General features: G+C 51.6%; 1 protein-coding gene across 1 annotated transcript in view; it reads right to left on the reverse strand.

Annotated features, from left to right (window-relative positions):
- LOC139405607 (low-density lipoprotein receptor class A domain-containing protein 4-like) overlaps window positions 1–19,573 on the reverse strand; it is a 35,118-nt gene extending 15,545 nt beyond the window's left edge. Inside the window, exon 1 of the mRNA XM_071148015.1 lies at window positions 19,200–19,573. Coding sequence (XP_071004116.1) covers window positions 19,200–19,296 — 97 coding nt within the window. The 5' untranslated portion in view covers window positions 19,297–19,573. The remainder of the gene's footprint in view (window positions 1–19,199) is intronic.
- Window positions 19,574–19,807: the final 234 nt, after the last annotated feature.

A 19,807-nucleotide genomic window follows, 5' to 3' on the forward strand; every position in this document is an offset into this window, starting at 1 on the left:
ATATTATCTTGTCTAACTACAGTGGGGCAAAAAAGTATTTAGTCAGCCACCAATTGTGCAAGTTCTCCCACTTAAAAAGATGGTGGAAAATAAGTGGTATTCCACCTGATCTCTCTGTGATGTCACACTGTGGTATTCCACCTGATCTCTCTGTGATGTCACACTGTGGTATTCCACCTGATCTCTCTGTGATGTCACACTGTGGTATTCCACCTGATCTCTCTGTGATGTCACACTGTGGTATTCCACCTGATCTCTCTGTGATGTCACACTGTGGTATTCCACCTGATCTCTCTGTGATGTCACACTGTGGTATTCCACCTGATCTCTCTGTGATGTCACACTGTGGTATTCCACCTGATCTCTCTGTGATGTCACTCTGTGGTATTCCACCTGATCTCTCTGTGATGTCACACTGTGGTATTCCACCTGATCTCTCTGTGATGTCACACTGTGGTATTCCACCTGATCTCTCTGTGATGTCACACTGTGGTATTCCACCTGATCTCTCTGTGATGTCACACTGTGGTATTCCACCTGATCTCTCTGTGATGTCACACTGTGGTATTCCACCTGATCTCTCTGTGATGTCACACTGTGGTATTCCACCTGATCTCTCTGTGATGTCACACTGTGGTATTCCACCTGATCTCTCTGTGATGTCACACTGTGGTATTCCACCTGATCTCTCTGTGATGTCACACTGTGGTATTCCACCTGATCTCTCTGTGATGTCACACTGTGGTATTCCACCTGATCTCTCTGTGATGTCACTCTGTGGTATTCCACCTGATCTCTCTGTGATGTCACACTGTGGTATTCCACCTGATCTCTCTGTGATGTCACACTGTGGTATTCCACCTGATCTCTCTGTGATGTCACACTGTGGTATTCCACCTGATCTCTCTGTGATGTCACACTGTGGTATTCCACCTGATCTCTCTGTGATGTCACACTGTGGTATTCCACCTGATCTCTCTGTGACGTCACACTGTGGTATTCCACCTGATCTCTCTGTGATGTCACACTGTGGTATTCCACCTGATCTCTCTGTGATGTCACTCTGTGGTATTCCACCTGATCTCTCTGTGATGTCACTCTGTGGTATTCCACCTGATCTCTCTGTGATGTCACACTGTGGTATTCCACCTGATCTCTCTGTGATGTCACACTGTGGTATTCCACCTGATCTCTCTGTGATGTCACACTGTGGTATTCCACCTGATCTCTCTGTGATGTCACACTGTGGTATTCCACCTGATCTCTCTATGATGTCACACTGTGGTATTCCACCTGATCTCTCTGTGATGTCACTCTGTGGTATTCCACCTGATCTCTCTGTGATGTCACACTGTGGTATTCCACCTGATCTCTCTGTGATGTCACACTGTGGTATTCCACCTGATCTCTCTGTGATGTCACACTGTGGTATTCCACCTGATCTCTCTGTGATGTCACTCTGTGGTATTCCACCTGATCTCTCTGTGATGTCACACTGTGGTATTCCACCTGATCTCTCTGTGATGTCACACTGTGGTATTCCACCTGATCTCTCTGTGATGTCACACTGTGGTATTCCACCTGATCTCTCTGTGATGTCACTCTGTGGTATTCCACCTGATCTCTCTGTGATGTCACACTGTGGTATTCCACCTGATCTCTCTGTGATGTCACTCTGATCTCTCTGTGATGTATGTCCACCTGATCTCTCTGTGATGTCACACTGTGGTATTCCACCTGATCTCTCTGTGATGTCACACTGTGGTATTCCACCTGATCTCTCTGTGACGTCACACTGTGGTATTCCACCTGATCTCTCTGTGATGTCACACTGTGGTATTCCACCTGATCTCTCTGTGATGTCACACTGTGGTATTCCACCTGATCTCTCTGTGATGTCACTCTGTGGTATTCCACCTGATCTCTCTGTGATGTCACTCTGTGGTATTCCACCTGATCTCTCTGTGATGTCACACTGTGGTATTCCACCTGATCTCTCTGTGATGTCACTCTGTGGTATTCCACCTGATCTCTCTGTGATGTCACACTGTGGTATTCCACCTGATCTCTCTGTGATGTCACACTGTGGTATTCCACCTGATCTCTCTGTGATGTCACACTGTGGTATTCCACCTGATCTCTCTGTGATGTCACACTGTGGTATTCCACCTGATCTCTCTGTGATGTCACACTGTGGTATTCCACCTGATCTCTCTGTGATGTCACTCTGTGGTATTCCACCTGATCTCTCTGTGATGTCACACTGTGGTATTCCACCTGATCTCTCTGTGATGTCACACTGTGGTATTCCACCTGATCTCTCTGTGATGTCACACTGTGGTATTCCACCTGATCTCTCTGTGATGTCACACTGTGGTATTCCACCTGATCTCTCTGTGATGTCACACTGTGGTATTCCACCTGATCTCTCTGTGATGTCACACTGTGGTATTCCACCTGATCTCTCTGTGATGTCACACTGTGGTATTCCACCTGATCTCTCTGTGATGTCACACTGTGGTATTCCACCTGATCTCTCTGTGATGTCACACTGTGGTATTCCACCTGATCTCTCTGTGATGTCACACTGTGGTATTCCACCTGATCTCTCTGTGATGTCACACTGTGGTATTCCACCTGATCTCTCTGTGATGTCACTCTGTGGTATTCCACCTGATCTCTCTGTGATGTCACACTGTGGTATTCCACCTGATCTCTCTGTGATGTCACAGATATGGGAGTTTATCAATGTTTGATTTGTTTTTTCAAATTCTTTGTGGATCTGTGTAATCTGAGGAAAATATGTGTCTCTAATATGGTCATACATTGGGCAGGAGGTGAGGAAGTGCAGCTCAGTTTCCACCTCATTTTGTTGGCAGTGTTGCACATAGTCTGTCTTCTCTTGAGAGACAGGTATGTCTGTCTGTCTGCCTCTCTCTCCCTCCAGACAGTAGACCAGCCAGCCCCTCTCCCTCCAGACAGTAGACCAGCCAGCCCCTGTCCTCCTCTCTCTCCCTCCAGACAGTAGACCAGCCAGCCCCTCTCCTTCTCTCTCTCCCTCCAGACAGTAGACCAGCTAGCCCCTCTCCTTCTCTCTCTCCCTCCAGACAGTAGACCAGCCAGCCCCTGTCCTCCTCTCTCTCCCTCCAGACAGTAGACCAGCCAGCCCCTGTCCTCCTCTCTCTCCCTCCAGACAGTAGACCAGCCAGCCCCTCTCCTCCTCTCTCTCCCTCTAGACAGTAGACCAGCCAGCCCCTCTCCTCCTCTCTCCCTCCAGACAGTAGACCAGCCAGCCCCTGTCCTCCTCTCTCTCCCTCCAGACAGTAGACCAGCCAGCCCCTCTCCTTCACTCTCTCTCTCCAGACAGTAGACCAGCCAGCCCCTCTCCTCCTCTCTCTCCCTCTAGACAGTAGACCAGCCAGTCCCTCTCCTCCTCTCTCCCTCCAGACAGTAGACCAGCCAGCCCCTCTCCTTCTCTCTCTCCCTCCAGACAGTAGACCAGCCAGCCCCTCTCCTTCTCTCTCTCCCTCCAGACAGTAGACCAGCCAGCCCCTGTCCTCCTCTCTCCCTCCAGACAGTAGACCAGCCAGCCCCTCTCCTCTCTCTCCCTCCAGACAGTAGACCAGCCAGTCCCTCTCCTTCACTCTCTCTCTCCAGACAGTAGACCAGCCAGCCCCTCTCCTCTCTCTCCCTCCAGACAGTAGACCAGCCAGCCCCTCTCCTCCTCTCTCCCTCCAGACAGTAGACCAGCCAGCCACTCTCCTTCACTCTCTCTCTCCAGACAGTAGACCAGCCAGCCCCTCTCCTCCTCTCTCTCCCTCCAGACAGTAGACCAGCCAGCCCCTCTCTCCTCTCCCTCCAGACAGTAGACCAGCCAGCCCTTCTCCTCCTCTCTCCCTCCAGACAGTAGACCAGCCAGCCCCTCTCCTCCTCTCTCTCCCTCCAGACAGTAGACCAGCCAGCCCCTCTCTCCTCTCCCTCCAGACAGTAGACCAGCCAGCCACTGTCCTCCTCTCTCTCTCCAGACAGTAGACCAGCCAGCCCCTGTCCTCCTCTCTCTCCCTCCAGACAGTAGACCAGCCAGCCCCTCTCCTTCTCTCTCTCCCTCCAGACAGTAGACCAGCCAGCCCCTCTCCTCCTCTCTCTCCCTCCAGACAGTAGACCAGCCAGCCCCTCTCCTTCTCTCTCTCCCTCCAGACAGTAGACCAGCCAGCCCCTCTCCTTCTCTCCTCTCCCTCCAGACAGTAGACCAGCCAGCCACTGTCCTCCTCTCTCTCTCCAGACAGTAGACCAGCCAGCCCCTGTCCTCCTCTCTCTCCCTCCAGACAGTAGACCAGCCAGCCCCTCTCCTTCTCTCTCTCCCTCCAGACAGTAGACCAGCCAGCCCCTCTCCTTCTCTCTCTCCCTCCAGACAGTAGACCAGCCAGCCCCTCTCCTCCTCTCTCTCCCTCCAGACAGTAGACCAGCCTTTCTCTCCTTCTCCTGGGCCCTCAGGTCAGCAGTCAGCTGGAAGGGGGGGGGGGGGGGGGGGGGGGGGGGGGGGGGCTTCACCAGACCAGACATTTCAATTTGAGTCATTTAGCAGAAGCTTTTATCCAGAGAGATATAAAGTTGTGAGTGCATGCATTTTTGTACAGACACACTACTCTCCCTCCCTCCAGACAATAGACCAGTCAGCCCCTCTTCCTCTCACTCTCCCTCCAGACAATAGACCAGCCAGCCCCTCTTCCTCTGTGTCTCTCCCTCTGCCCCAGGGGCCTGGGGTCAGCAGTCAGCTGGTGGGGGGAGGGAGGGTAGTCTAGAGCTGCCAGACAGCGGGGGAGGAGGCTGTAGTCTGGGGGGAGAGGTGGTTGAGATTCAGACACCCTCTGAATCACTGATGAAGACAGAGGACGACTCCAGACATCACAAATATCCCAGATCAGCCAAATGGTAAACTAGTACCAAGTCGTACCCTACACTATAGGGAATAGGGTGCCGATTGGGATGCACCCAGGGCATTATAGAGTTACAACAGTACTAAGACAACCCAGTGTGTGTTATCTATACAGGGCATTATAGAGTTACAACAGTACTAAGACAACCCAGTGTGTGTTATCTATACAGGGCATTATAGAGTTACAACAGTACTAAGACAACCCAGTGTGTGTTATCTATACAGGGCATTATAGAGTAACAACAGTACTAAGACAACCCAGTGTGTGTTATCTATACAGGGCATTATAGAGTTACAACAGTACTAAGACAACCCAGTGGGTGTTATCTATACAGGGCATTATAGAGTTACAACAGTACTAAGACAACCCAGTGGGTGTTATCGGTTCACGTACAGGGCCCAGTGAGAGGATCTCCTGTTACAACAGTACAGGGCCCAGTGAGAGTATCTCCTATCTGTTACAGGGCGTACAACATGACAACCCAGTGTGTGAGGATCTCCTATCTGTTACGTACAGGGCCCAGTGAGAGTATCTCCTGTTACAACAGTACTAAGACAACCCAGTGAGAGTATCTCCTATCTGTTACGTACAGGGCCCAGTGAGAGGATCTCCTATAGAGTTACAACAGTACAGGGCCCAGTGTGTGTTATCTCCTGTTACAACAGTACAGACAACCCAGTGGGTGTTATCTACAGGGCATTATCTGTTACAACAGTACTAAGACAACCCAGTGAGAGGATCTCCTATCTGTTACGTACAGGGCCCAGTGAGAGGATCTCCTATCTGTTACGTACAGGGCCCAGTGAGAGGATCTCCTATCTGTTACGTACAGGGCCCAGTGAGAGTATCTCCTATCTGTTACGTACAGGGCCCAGTGAGAGGATCTCCTATCTGTTACGTACAGGGCCCAGTGAGAGGATCACCTATCTGTTACGTACAGGGCCCAGTGAGAGGATCTCCTGTTACGTACAGGGCCCAGTGAGAGTATCTCCTATCTGTTACGTACAGGGCCCAGTGAGAGGATCTCCTATCTGTTACGTACAGGGCCCAGTGAGAGTATCTCCTATCTGTTACGTACAGGGCCCAGTGAGAGTATCTCCTATCTGTTACGTACAGGGCCCAGTGAGAGTATCTCCTATCTGTTACGTACAGGGCCCAGTGAGAGTATCTCCTATCTGTTACGTACAGGGCCCAGTGAGAGGATCTCCTATCTGTTACGTACAGGGCCCAGTGAGAGGATCTCCTATCTGTTACGTACAGGGCCCAGTGAGAGGATCTCCTATCTGTTACGTACAGGGCCCAGTGAGAGGATCTCCTATCTGTTACGTACAGGGCCCAGTGAGAGGATCTCCTATCTGTTACGTACAGGGCCCAGTGAGAGGATCTCCTATCTGTTACGTACAGGGCCCAGTGAGAGGATCTCCTATCTGTTACGTACAGGGCCCAGTGAGAGGATCTCCTATCTGTTACGTACAGGGCCCAGTGAGAGGATCTCCTATCTGTTACGTACAGGGCCCAGTGAGAGGATCTCCTGTTACGTACATGGCCCAGTGAGAGTATCTCCTATCTGTTACATACAGGGCCCAGTGAGAGGATCTCATATCTGTTACGTACAGGGCCCAGTGAGAGGATCTCCTATCTGTTACGTACAGGGCCCAGTGAGAGGATCTCCTGTTACATACAGGGCCCAGTGAGAGGATCTCCTATCTGTTACGTACAGGGCCCAGTGAGAGGATCTCCTGTTACATACAGGGCCCAGTGAGAGGATCTCCTATCTGTTACGTACAGGGCCCAGTGAGAGGATCTCCTATCTGTTACGTACAGGGCCCAGTGAGAGGATCTCCTATCTGTTACGTACAGGGCCCAGTGAGAGGATCTCCTATCTGTTACGTACAGGGCCCAGTGAGAGGATCTCCTATCTGTCACGTACAGGGCCCAGTGAGAGGATCTCCTATCTGTTACGCACAGGGCCCAGTGAGAGGATCTCCTATCTGTTACGTACAGGGCCCAGTGAGAGTATCTCCTATCTGTTACGTACAGGGCCCAGTGAGAGGATCTCCTATCTGTTACGTACAGGGCCCAGTGAGAGGATCTCCTATCTGTTACGCACAGGGCCCAGTGAGAGGATTTCATATCTGTCACGTACAGGGCCCAGTGAGAGGATCTCATATCTGTAATGTTAGTAAGAAGGAGAGAGGAGAGACCCAGAGACCAGGTTGTAATGTCCTGTAAGTAGAGAGGAGAGACCAGGTTGTAATGTCCTGTAAGTAGAGAGGAGAGACCAGGTTGTAATGTCCTGTAAGTAGAGAGGAGAGACCAGGTTGTAATGTCCTGTAAGTAGAGAGGAGAGACCAGGTTGTAATGTCCTGTAAGGAGGACAGAGGAGAGACCAGGTTGTAATGTCCTGTAAAGAGAGGAGAGACCAGGTTGTAATGTCCTGTAAGTAGAGAGGAGAGACCAGGTTGTAATGTCCTGTAAGTAGAGAGGAGAGACCCAGAGACCAGGTTGTAATGTCCTGTAAGTAGAGAGGAGAGACCCAGAGACCAGGTTGTAATGTCCTGTAAGTAGAGAGGAGAGACCCAGAGACCAGGTTGTAATGTCCTGTAAGTAGAGAGGAGAGACCAGGTTGTAATGTCCTGTAAGGAGAGAGGAGAGACCAGGTTGTAATGTCCTGTAAGGAGAGAGGAGAGACCAGGTTGTAATGTCCTGTAAGGAGAGAGGAGAGACCAGGTTGTAATGTCCTGTAAGGAGGACAGAGGAGAGACCAGGTTGTAATGTCCTGTAAGGAGGACAGAGGAGAGACCAGGTTGTAATGTCCTGTAAGGAGGACAGAGGAGAGACCAGGTTGTAATGTCCTGTAAGGAGGACAGAGGAGAGACCAGGTTGTAATGTCCTGTAAGGAGGACAGAGGAGAGAGGAGAGAGGAGAGAGGAGAGAGGGGAGAGGGGAGAGGGGAGACGAGAGAGGAGAGAGGAGAGAGGAGAGAGGGGAGAGGGGAGAGGAGAGAGGAAATGCACTACGTTTGACCACTACTTTTGACCTGACCACCAACCAAGAATTCACAAAATGGGACAAACACCAAATTGAGACTATGCATGCAGAATTCTGCTAAAATATCCTCTGTGTACAACGTAAAACACCAAATAATGCATGCAGAGCAGAATTAGGCCGATACCCGCTAATTATCAAAATCCAGAAAAGAGCTGTTAAATTCTACAACCACCTAAAAGGAAGTGATTCACAAACCTTCCATAACAAAGCCATCACCTACAGAGAGATGAACCTGGAGAAGAGTCCCCTAAGCAAGCTGGTCCTGGGGCTCTGGTCACAAACACACCCCACAGAGCCCCAGGACAGCAGCACAATTAGACACAACCAAATCATGAGTAAACAAAAAGCTAATTACTTGACACATTGGAAAGAATGTGAAAAACGGAGCAAACTAGAATGCTATTTGGGCCTAAACAGAGAGGACACAGCGGCAGAATACCTGACCACTGTGACTGACCCTAAACAGAGAGGACACAGTGGCAGAATACCTGACCACAGTGACTGACCCTAAACAGAGAGGACACAGTGGCAGAATACCTGACCACTGTGACTGACCCTAAACAGAGAGGACACAGTGGCAGAATACCTGACCACTGTGACTGACCCTAAACAGAGAGGACACAGTGACTGACCCTAAACAGAGAGGACACAGTGGCAGAATACCTGACCACTGTAAACAGAGAGTGGCAGACACAACTGACCCTAAACAGAGAGGACACAGTGGCAGAATACCTGACCACTGTGACTGACCCTAAACAGAGAGTGGCAGAATACCTGACCACTGTGACTGGCCCCTAAACAGAGAGGACACAGTGGAAGAATACCTGACCACTGTGACTGGCCCCTAAACAGAGAGGACACAGTGACTGACCCTAAACAGAGAGGACACAGTGACTGACCCTAAACAGAGAGGACACAGTGGCAGAATAGACAGTCTGTATATTTCAGACAGCGTTGTCGACACAGACAGCGCTATCATTTCAGACAGCTGTGACTGACGTCTCAGACAGCGACACAGTGGCAGAATACCTATCACAGTCAGACAGCGCTATCAGAGAGGACACGTTGTCGTCTCAGACAGCGTTGTCGACTGACCGTTATCATCTCAGACACAGTTATGATCTCAAACAGCGAGGACACAGACAGCGTTATCATCTCAGACAGCGTTATCATCTCAGACAGCGTTATCATCTCAGACAGCGTTATCGTCTCAGACAGCGTTATCGTCTCAGACAGCGTTATCGTCTCAGACAGCGTTGTCGTCTCAGACAGCGCTGTCATCTCAGACAGCGCTGTCATCTCAGACAGCGTTATCATCTCAGACAGCATTATCATCTCAGACAGCGTTATCATCTCAGACAGCGTTATCATCTCAGACAGCGTTATCATCTCAGACAGCGTTATCATCTCAGACAGCGCTATCATCTCAGACAGCGTTATCATCTCAGACAGCGTTATCATCTCAGACAGCGTTATCATCTCAGACAGCGTTATCATCTCAGACAGCGTTATCATCTCAGACAGCGCTATCATCTCAGACAGCGTTGTCATCTCAGACAGCGTTATCATCTCAGACAGCGTTATCATCTCAGACAGCGCTATCATCTCAGACAGCGCTATCATCTCAGACAGCGCTATCATCTCAGACAGCGCTATCATCTCAGACAGCGCTATCATCTCAGACAGCGCTATCATCTCAGACAGCGCTGTCATCTCAGACAGCGTTGTCATCTCAGACAGCGTTATCATCTCAGACAGCGTTATCATCTCAGACAGCGTTATCATCTCAGACAGCGTTATCATCTCAGACAGCATTATCATCTCAGACAGCGTTACCAGACCCCACAGAGCCAGACAGCGTTGTCATCTCAGACAGCGTTGTCATCTCAGACCGCGTTGTCATCTCAGACCATCTAGAGAGTAAATAGCTGTTGACCCTCCGAGACATCAGACACACACACCCCTCTCTAGTCTGACTAATGGCCTGTCACACACCACAGACACACAGGGGAAGGTTGGGAACAAGTAGAGGGAGTGGGTGGTGAGGAACCCAGACACAAAGGGAGGGAGCCCAGTCACTGGCTGGCTGGCTGCCTGTAGCATGTCTCAGCAAGCAGGAACCAGTCTGAGGTCTGAGACAAGAGGACGTGACGTGAGGGCGGACCTCTCCTCTTCTCTGCCTAGTGCCTCAGCCTGCTCCTTGACCCCCATAGACAAGCAGCTCTTTCTAATTGTCATACCGTATCCCCTGGCTGTAGTCCTCTGTAACAACCGTACACTCTGAAGGGCTCCAAAAGGGTTATTCGGCTGTCCCCGTAGGAAAACCCTTCTGGGTTCCGAGGAGAACTATTTTGGGTTCCATGTAGAACCCTCTGTGTAAAGGACCACACTGCAGACCATAAACACAGACACAGAAACAGACACAGAGACAGACACAGAGACAGACACAGAGACAGGCACAGAGACAGAGCCAGACCACACTATAGCCCACAGAGCCAGACCACACTATAGCCCACAGAGCCAGACCCCACAGAGCCAGACCCCACTATAGCTCACAGAGCCAGACCACACTATAGCCCACAGAGCCAGACCACACTACAGCCCACAGAGCCAGACCCCACTATAGCCCACAGAGCCAGACCCCACAGAGCCAGACCACACTATAGCCCACAGAGTCAGACCACACTATAGCCCACAGAGCCAGACCCCACTATAGCCCACAGAGCCAGAACACACTATAGCCCACAGAGCCAGACCACACTATAGCCCACAGAGCCAGACCACACTATAGCCCACAGAGCCAGACCCCACTATAGCCCACAGAGTCGGACACAGAGCCAGACCACACTATAGCCCACAGAGCCAGACCACGCTATAGCCCACAGAGTCAGACAGAGCCAGACCACACTATAGCCCACAGAGCCAGACCACACTAAAGCCCACAGAGCCAGACCACACTATAGCCCACAGAGCCAGACCCCACTATAGCCCACAGAGCCAGACCCCACAGAGCCAGACCACACTATAGCCCACAGAGCCAGACCCCACTATAGCCCACAGAGCCAGACCCCACTATAGCCCACAGAGCCAGACCCCACAGAGCCAGACCACACTATAGACGACAGAGCCAGACCCCACTATAGCCCACAGAGCCAGACCACACTATAGCCCACAGAGCCAGACCACACTATAGCCCACAGAGCCAGACCACACTATAGCCCACAGAGCCAGACCACACTATAGACGACAGAGCCAGACCCCACTATAGCCCACAGAGCCAGACCCCACTATAGCCCACAGAGCCAGACCCCACTATAGCCCACAGAGCCAGACCCCACAGAGCCAGACCACACTATAGCCCACAGAGCCAGACCCCACTATAGCCCACAGAGCCAGACCCCACTATAGCCCACAGAGCCAGACCACACTATAGCCCACAGAGCCAGACCCCACTATAGCCCACAGAGCCAGACCACACTATAGCCCACAGAGCCAGACCACACTATAGCCCACAGAGCCAGACCCCACTATAGCCCACAGAGCCAGACCCCACTATAGCCCACAGAGCCAGACCCCACTATAGCCCACAGAGCCAGACCCCACAGAGCCAGACCACACTATAGCCCACAGAGCCAGACCCCACTATAGCCCACAGAGCCAGACCCCACTATAGCCCACAGAGCCAGACCACACTATAGCCCACAGAGCCAGACCCCACTATAGCCCACAGAGCCAGACCCCACAGAGCCAGACCACACTATAGCCCACAGAGCCAGACCCCACTATAGCCCACAGAGCCAGACCCCACTATAGCCCACAGAGCCAGACCCCACTATAGCCCACAGAGCCAGACCCCACTATAGCCCACAGAGCCAGACCACACTATAGCCCACAGAGCCAGACCCCACTATAGCCCACAGAGCCAGACCCCACAGAGCCAGACCACACTATAGCCCACAGAGCCAGACCCCACTATAGCCCACAGAGCCAGACCCCACTATAGCCCACAGAGCCAGACCCCACTATAGCCCACAGAGCCAGACCCCACTATAGCCCACAGAGCCAGACCACACTATAGCCCACAGAGCCAGACCACACTATAGCCCACAGAGCCAGACCACACTATAGCCCACAGAGCCAGACCCCACTATAGCCCACAGAGCCAGACCACACTATAGCCCACAGAGCCAGACCCCACTATAGCCCACAGAGCCAGACCACACTATAGCCCACAGAGCCAGACCACACTATAGCCCACAGAGCCAGACCACACTATAGCCCACAGAGCCAGACCCCACTATAGCCCACAGAGCCAGACCCCACTATAGCCCACAGAGCCAGACCCCACTATAGCCCACAGAGCCAAAAAGGAGCCAGGCTGAAAGTACTGAACAAAACAAAGCTCCATTGAGAGTCAAACCAAAGAAGAGAAAGTAATGTCAGTTAGTAACACAGAGCTGGATTTGACTTCAGCTCTCTGGTCTAGAATGAATGTACAAGAGACTCATTATGGAACATTACTAACAGAAACACACTGTCTAACTCCATAAACACCAACACACACCACAACCAGCACTGGGCATGGGAGTGAGGGATCCTAACTAATATTGGACAGGGGAGTGAGGGATCCTAACGAGTATTGGACAGGGGAGTGAGGGATCCTAACGAGTATTGGACAGGGGAGTGAGGGATCCTAACTAATATTGGTATGGGAGTGAGGGATCCTCACGAGTATTGGACAGGGGAGTGAGGGATCCTAACTAATATTGGACAGGGGAGTGACGGATCCTAACTAGTATTGGTATGGGAGTGAGGGATCCTAACTAGTATTGGACAGGTGAGTGAGGGATCCTAACTAGTATTGGACAGGGGAGTGAGGGATCCTAACTAGTATTGGACAGGGGAGTGAGGGATCCTAACTAGTATTGGACAGGGGAGTGAGGGATCCTAACTAGTATTGGACAGGGGAGTGAGGGATCCTAACTAATATTGGTATGGGAGTGAGGGATCCTAACTAATATTGGTATAGGAGTGAGGGATCCTAACGAGTATTGGTATGGGAGTGAGGGAACCTAACAAATATTGGTATGGGAGTGAGGGATCCTAACGAGTATTGGACAGGGGAGTGAGGAATCCTAACTAATATTGGTATGGGAGTGAGGGATCCTAATTAGTATTGGACAGGTGAGTGAGATATTCTAACTAGTATTGGTATGGGAGTGAGGGATCCTAACTAGCATAAGACAGGGGAGTGAGGGATCCTAACTAGTATAAGACAGGGGAGTGAGGGATCCTAATTAGTATTGGACAAGTGAGTGAGGTATTCTAACTAGTATTGGTATGGGAGTGAGGGATCCTAACTAGTATAAGACAGGGGAGTGAGGGATCCTAACTAGTATAAGACAGGGGAGTGAGGGATCCTAACTAGTATTGGTATGGGAGTGAGGGATCCTAACAAGTATTGGACAGGGGAGTGAGGGATCCTAACTAATATTGGTATGGGAGTGAGGGAACCTAACAAATATTGGTATGGGAGTGAGGGATCCTAACTAGTATTGGACAGGGAAGTGAGATATCCTAACTAGTGTTGGACAGGGGAGTGAGGGATCCTAACTAGTATTGGACAGGGGAGTGAGGGATCCTAACTAGTATTGGACAGGGGAGTGAGGGATCCTAACTAGTATTGGACAGGGGAGTGAGGGATCCTAACTAGTATTGGACAGGGGAGTGAGGGATCCTAACTAGTATTGGACAGGGGAGTGAGGGATCCTAACTAGTAAGAAGACACCAGAGGACCTGGTCTACAGGATGATGGCTGTCTGACAACAGAGGACCTGGTCTACAGGATGATGGCTGTCTGACAACAGAGGACCTGGTCTACAGGATGATGGCTGTCTGACAACAGAGACACCAGAGGACCTGGTCTACAGGATGATGGCTGTCTGACAACAGAAGACACCAGAGGACCTGGTCTACAGGATGATGGCTGTCTGACAACAGAGGACCTGGTCTACAGGATGATGGCTGTCTGACAACAGAGGACCTGGTCTACAGGATGATGGCTGTCTGACAACAGAAGACCTGGTCTACAGAATGATGGCTGTCTGACAACAGAGACAACAGAGGACCTGGTCTACAGGATGATGGCTGTCTGACAACAGAGGACCTGGTCTACAGGATGATGGCTGTCTGACAACAGAGGACCTGGTCTACAGGATGATGGCTGTCTGACAACAGAGGACCTGGTCTACAGGATGATGGCTGTCTGACAACAGAAGACCTGGTCTACAGGATGATGGCTGTCTGACAACAGAGGACCTGGTCTACAGGATGATGGCTGTCTGACAACAGAAGACACCAGAGGACCTGGTCTACAGGATGATGGCTGTCTGACAACAGAGGACCTGGTCTACAGGATGATGGCTGTCTGACAACAGAGGACCTGGTCTACAGGATGATGGCTGTCTGACAACAGAAGACCTGGTCTACAGAATGATGGCTGTCTGACAACAGAGACAACAGAGGACCTGGTCTACAGGATGATGGCTGTCTGACAACAGAGGACCTGGTCTACAGGATGATGGCTGTCTGATAACAGAAGACATCAGAGGACCTGGTCTACAGGATGATGGCTGTCTGACACCAGAGGACCTGGTCTACAGGATGATGGCTGTCTGACAACAGAAGACCTGGTCTACAGAATGATGGCTGTCTGACAACAGAGACACCAGAGGACCTGGTCTACAGGATGATGGCTGTCTGACAACAGAAGACCTGGTCTACAGAATGATGGCTGTCTGACAACAGAGACACCAGAGGATCTGGTCTACAGGATGATGGCTGTCTGACAACAGAAGACCTGGTCTACAGAATGATGGCTGTCTGACAACAGAGACACCAGAGGATCTGGTCTACAGGATGATGGCTGTCTGACAACAGAAGACCTGGTCTACAGAATGATGGCTGTCTGACAACAGAGACACCAGAGGACCTGGTCTACAGGATGATGGTTGTCTGACAACAGAGACACCAGAGGACCTGGTCTACAGGATGATGGCTGTCTGACAACAGAGGACCTGGTCTACAGGATGATGGCTGTCTGACAACAGAAGACACCAGAGGATCTGGTCTACAGGATGATGGTTGTCTGAAAACAGAGGACCTGGTCTACAGGATGATGGCTGTCTGACAACAGAAGACACCAGAGGACCTGGTCTACAGGATGATGGCTGTCTGACAACAGAGACACCAGAGGACCTGGTCTACAGGATGATGCCTGTCTGACAACAGAGGACCTGGTCTACAGGATGATGGTTGTCTGATAACAGAAGACATCAGAGGACCTGGTCTACAGGATGATGGCTGTCTGACAACAGAGGACGTGGTCTACAAGATGATGGCTGTCTGACACCAGAGGACCTGGTCTACAGAATGATGGCTGTCTGACAACAGAGACACCAGAGGACCTGGTCTACAGGATGATGGCTGTCTGACAACAGAGGACCTGGTCTACAGGATGATGGCTGTCTGACACCAGAGGACCTGGTCTACAGAATGATGGCTGTCTGACAACAGAGACACCAGAGGACCTGGTCTTCTGTCTGACAACAGAAGACAATTCAATAAACAGGAGACTTCTTACGAATGAACAACAACAACAACAAACATTATCTACGGTCTATTTATTCTCAACTAGCTATGTTAGACTTCATTGTGTCCTTTCCTGGCAAGATGACACGGAGCATCAGACCAGACAGACCATAGCAGACAGCACCAGACCAGACAAACCATAGCAGACAGACCATAGCAGACAGCACCAGACCAGACAGACCATAGCAGACAGCCGCAGACCAGACAGACCATAGCAGACAGCACCAGACCAGACAGACCATAGCAGACAGCACCAGACCAGACAGACCATAGCAGGCAGCACCAGGCCAGGCAGACCATGGCAGACAGCACCAGGCCAGACCGACCATGGCAGACAGCACCAGACCAGACAGACCATAGCAGACAGCACCAGACCAGATAGACAATAGCAGACAGCACCAGGCAAGAGAGACCATAGCAGACAGCACCAGGCAGACAGACAGACCATGGCAGACAGCACAGCACAAGACCAGACAGCACCACCAGATAGCAATAGCAGACACACCCCATAGCAGACAGCACCAGACAGCACAGACAGACAGCATAGCAGACAGCACCAGACCAGACAGACCATAGCAGACAGACCATAGCAGACAGCACCAGACCAGACAGACCATAGCAGACAGCATCAGACCAGACAGACCATAGCAGACAGCACCAGACCAGACAGACCATAGCAGACAGCACCAGACCAGACAGACCATAGCAGATAGCACCAGACCAGACAGACCATAGCAGACAGCACCTGGCCAGACAGCAACAGGCCAGACAGACCAGGGCAGACAGCACCAGACTAGACAGACCATAGCAGACAGCACCAGACCAGACAGACCATAGCAGAAGGCACCAGACCAGACAGACCATAGCAGACAGCATCAGACAAGACAGCACCTGGCCAGACAGACAATAGCAGACAGCACCTGACCAGACAGACCATAGCAGACAGCACCAGACCAGACAGACCATAGCAGACAGCACCAGACCAGACTGCACCTGGCCAGACAGACCATAGCAGACAGCGCCAGACCAGACATACCATAGCAGACAGACCATAGCAGACAGCACCAGACAGCACCAGACCAGACAGCACCATACCAGACAGACCATAGCAGACAGACCATAGCAGACAGCACCAGACCAGACAGACCACAGCAGACAGACCATAGCAGACAGTGACAGTGGTCTTTTGGTTACATGATGGCGTCAGTTCATCCCAGCCTAACTGCCAAATCACCATCTGATACCAGACCAGACAGACCATAGCAGACAGCACCAGACCAGACAGACCATAGCAGGCAGCACCAGGCCAGGCAGACCATGGCAGACAGCACCAGGCCAGACCGACCATGGCAGACAGCACCAGACCAGACAGACCATAGCAGACAGCACCAGACCAGATAGACAATAGCAGACAGCACCAGGCAAGAGAGACCATAGCAGACAGCACCAGGCCAGACAGACCATAGCAGACAGCACAAGACCAGACAGCACCTAGCCAGACACCCCATAGCAGACAGCACCAGACCAGACAGACCATAGCAGACAGCACCAGACCAGACAGACCATAGCAGACAGACCATAGCAGACAGCACCAGACCAGACAGACCATAGCAGACAGCATCAGACCAGACAGACCATAGCAGACAGCACCAGACCAGACAGACCATAGCAGACAGCACCAGACCCAGACCATAGCAGATAGCACCAGACCATCCTGCAGACCAGACAGACCATAGCAGACAGCACCAGACCAGACAGACCATAGCAGACAGCACCAGGCCAGACAGACCATAGCAGACAGCACCAGACCAGACAAACCATAGCAGACAGACCATAGCAGACAGACCATAGCAGACAGCACCAGACAGCACCAGACCAGACAGACCATAGCAGACAGACCATAGCAGACAGCACCAGACCAGACAGACCACAGCAGACAGCACCAGACCAGACAGACCACAGCAGACAGACCATAGCAGACAGCACCAGACCAGACAGACCATAGCAGACAGCACCAGACCAGACAGACCATAGCAGACAGCACCAGGCCAGACAGACCATAGCAGACAGCACCAGACCAGACAAACCATAGCAGACAGACCATAGCAGACAGACCATAGCAGACAGCACCAGACCATAGCAGACAGACCATAGCAGACAGCACCAGACCAGACAGCACCATGCCTTCCTTTTCACATGGCCAGGGGAAATGACTGTCTGCCTGTCTGGCCCTGGTCCCAGGGGAAATGACTGTCTGTCTGTCTGGCCCTGGTCCCAGGGGAAATGAAATGGCCCTGGTCCCAGGGGAAATGACTGTCTGCCTGTCTGGCCCTGGTCCCAGGGGAAATTACTGTCTGTCTGTCTGGCCCTGGTCCCAGGGGAAATGACTGTCTGCCTGTCTGGCCCTGGTCCCAGGGGAAATGACCACTGTCTGCCTGTCTGGCCCTGGTCCCAGGGGAAATGACTGTCTGGCTCTGGTCCCAGGGGAAATGACTGTCTGTCTGTCTGGCCCTGGTCCCAGGGGAAATGACTGTCTGGCCCTGGTCTCAGGGGAAATGACTGTCTGGCCCTGGACCAGGGGAAATGACTGTCTGCCTGTCTGGCCCTGGTCCCAGGGGAAATGAGTCTCAGGGGAAATGACTGTCTGCCTGTCTGGCCCTGGTCCCAGGGGAAATGACTGTCTGGCCCTGGTCCCAGGGGAAATGACTGTCTGGCCCTGGTGTTGCTGTCTGGCCCTGGTCCCAGGGGAAATGACTGTCTGCCTGTCTGGCCCTGGTCCCAGGGGAAATGACTGTCTGCCTGTCTGGCCCTGGTCCCAGGGGAAATGACTGTCTGTCTGTCTGGCCCTGGTCCCAGGGGAAATGACTGTCTGCCTGTCTGGCCCTGGTCCCAGGGGAAATGACTGTCTGCCTGTCTGGCCCTGGTCCCAGGGGAAATGACTGTCTGCCTGTCTGGCCCTGGTCCCAGGGGAAATGACTGTCTGTCTGTCACACAACACACTGTCTGTCTGTCTGTCACACAACACACTGCATGTCTGTCTGTCACACAACACACTGTCTGTTTGTCTGTCACACAACACACTGTCTGTTTGTCTGTCTGTCTGTCTGTCTGTAACACAACACACTGTCTGTCTGTAACACCATCTCAACACAACAACGTAACCCAGCAAGTCCCATGAAACTGTCAACAGGGTAATATATCTTCCTTCATAGCGTATTTCGGCTAAATGTTTTACAGTGTTGGAGTATGTGGCAGAAACTACTGCCAGTCTATGGCAATTACCGAACGACGACAGCAAGACGGTAACGTAACCATAAACGACTGACAGCGAACATACCAGAACACCAACCAAACACGGATATTTGACTGATAAAAAGTTCCCAAACCATAACCAAATTGTATTTAAATAATCCCCTACAATGTGTACCTCTCGCTTATAACACATCGTTGTTTACATGCGCGTAATCGATGCGTAAAAGGTAACATAGTGATAAATCACAGTAGAACAACAGACATCATTTCCAAAGAGGCATACGCGGTTTCCACTACAATACTACTTACATATCTCCATTCCCTCCGGCTGGGGACCGGTACAGTTACAGGAGCAAATGACATCAGAGTTGTTGTTGGGGCTGCCGGGTGCCGTTATGTTTTGCATGGGGCTACCCGGGAAAATGGGACCCCGGTAATAACATCGGACCGGGGAAGAGGCGCCGTGATCGGCCCTTCAAAACTTCCAGCCTGAGTCTGTCTCCGGTGCCCGTTCACATTCCCTTGAGTACAACATAATCCATATTGCTACCAAGTTAAAGTCATTTGTTTTAAAGTGTATCCGCCTGGCCGTGTCTTCAGACTAGTACATTCTCAGACAGAATGAGTAACGTTATCCGCCTGGCCGTGTAGTTCCTCTCTCTCTCCGCTGTACAGGGGAAAACACCTCTCCGATCGGCTGAAGGCTGGATGCACGGACTATGGCCCACCCCCAAACAAGGAAGCCACTCTCTTCAACCAGACGTGCAGGAGGGGAGAGGAGGAAGAGATGAGGTTAGGGGCGACTCGGAACAGACTGGTGAGGTAGTGACAATAAGGGGTTTCGTTTATCTGGCCCGGGTTACCCCACTGGGAGGAGTTTACATCGGGTGAAATTGGATTGCATTGAGGCCCTTCGC

Source organism: Oncorhynchus clarkii, chromosome 3 (genome assembly GCF_045791955.1).
Source record: "Oncorhynchus clarkii lewisi isolate Uvic-CL-2024 chromosome 3, UVic_Ocla_1.0, whole genome shotgun sequence".
Classification (NCBI taxonomy): Eukaryota; Metazoa; Chordata; class Actinopteri; order Salmoniformes; family Salmonidae; genus Oncorhynchus; species Oncorhynchus clarkii.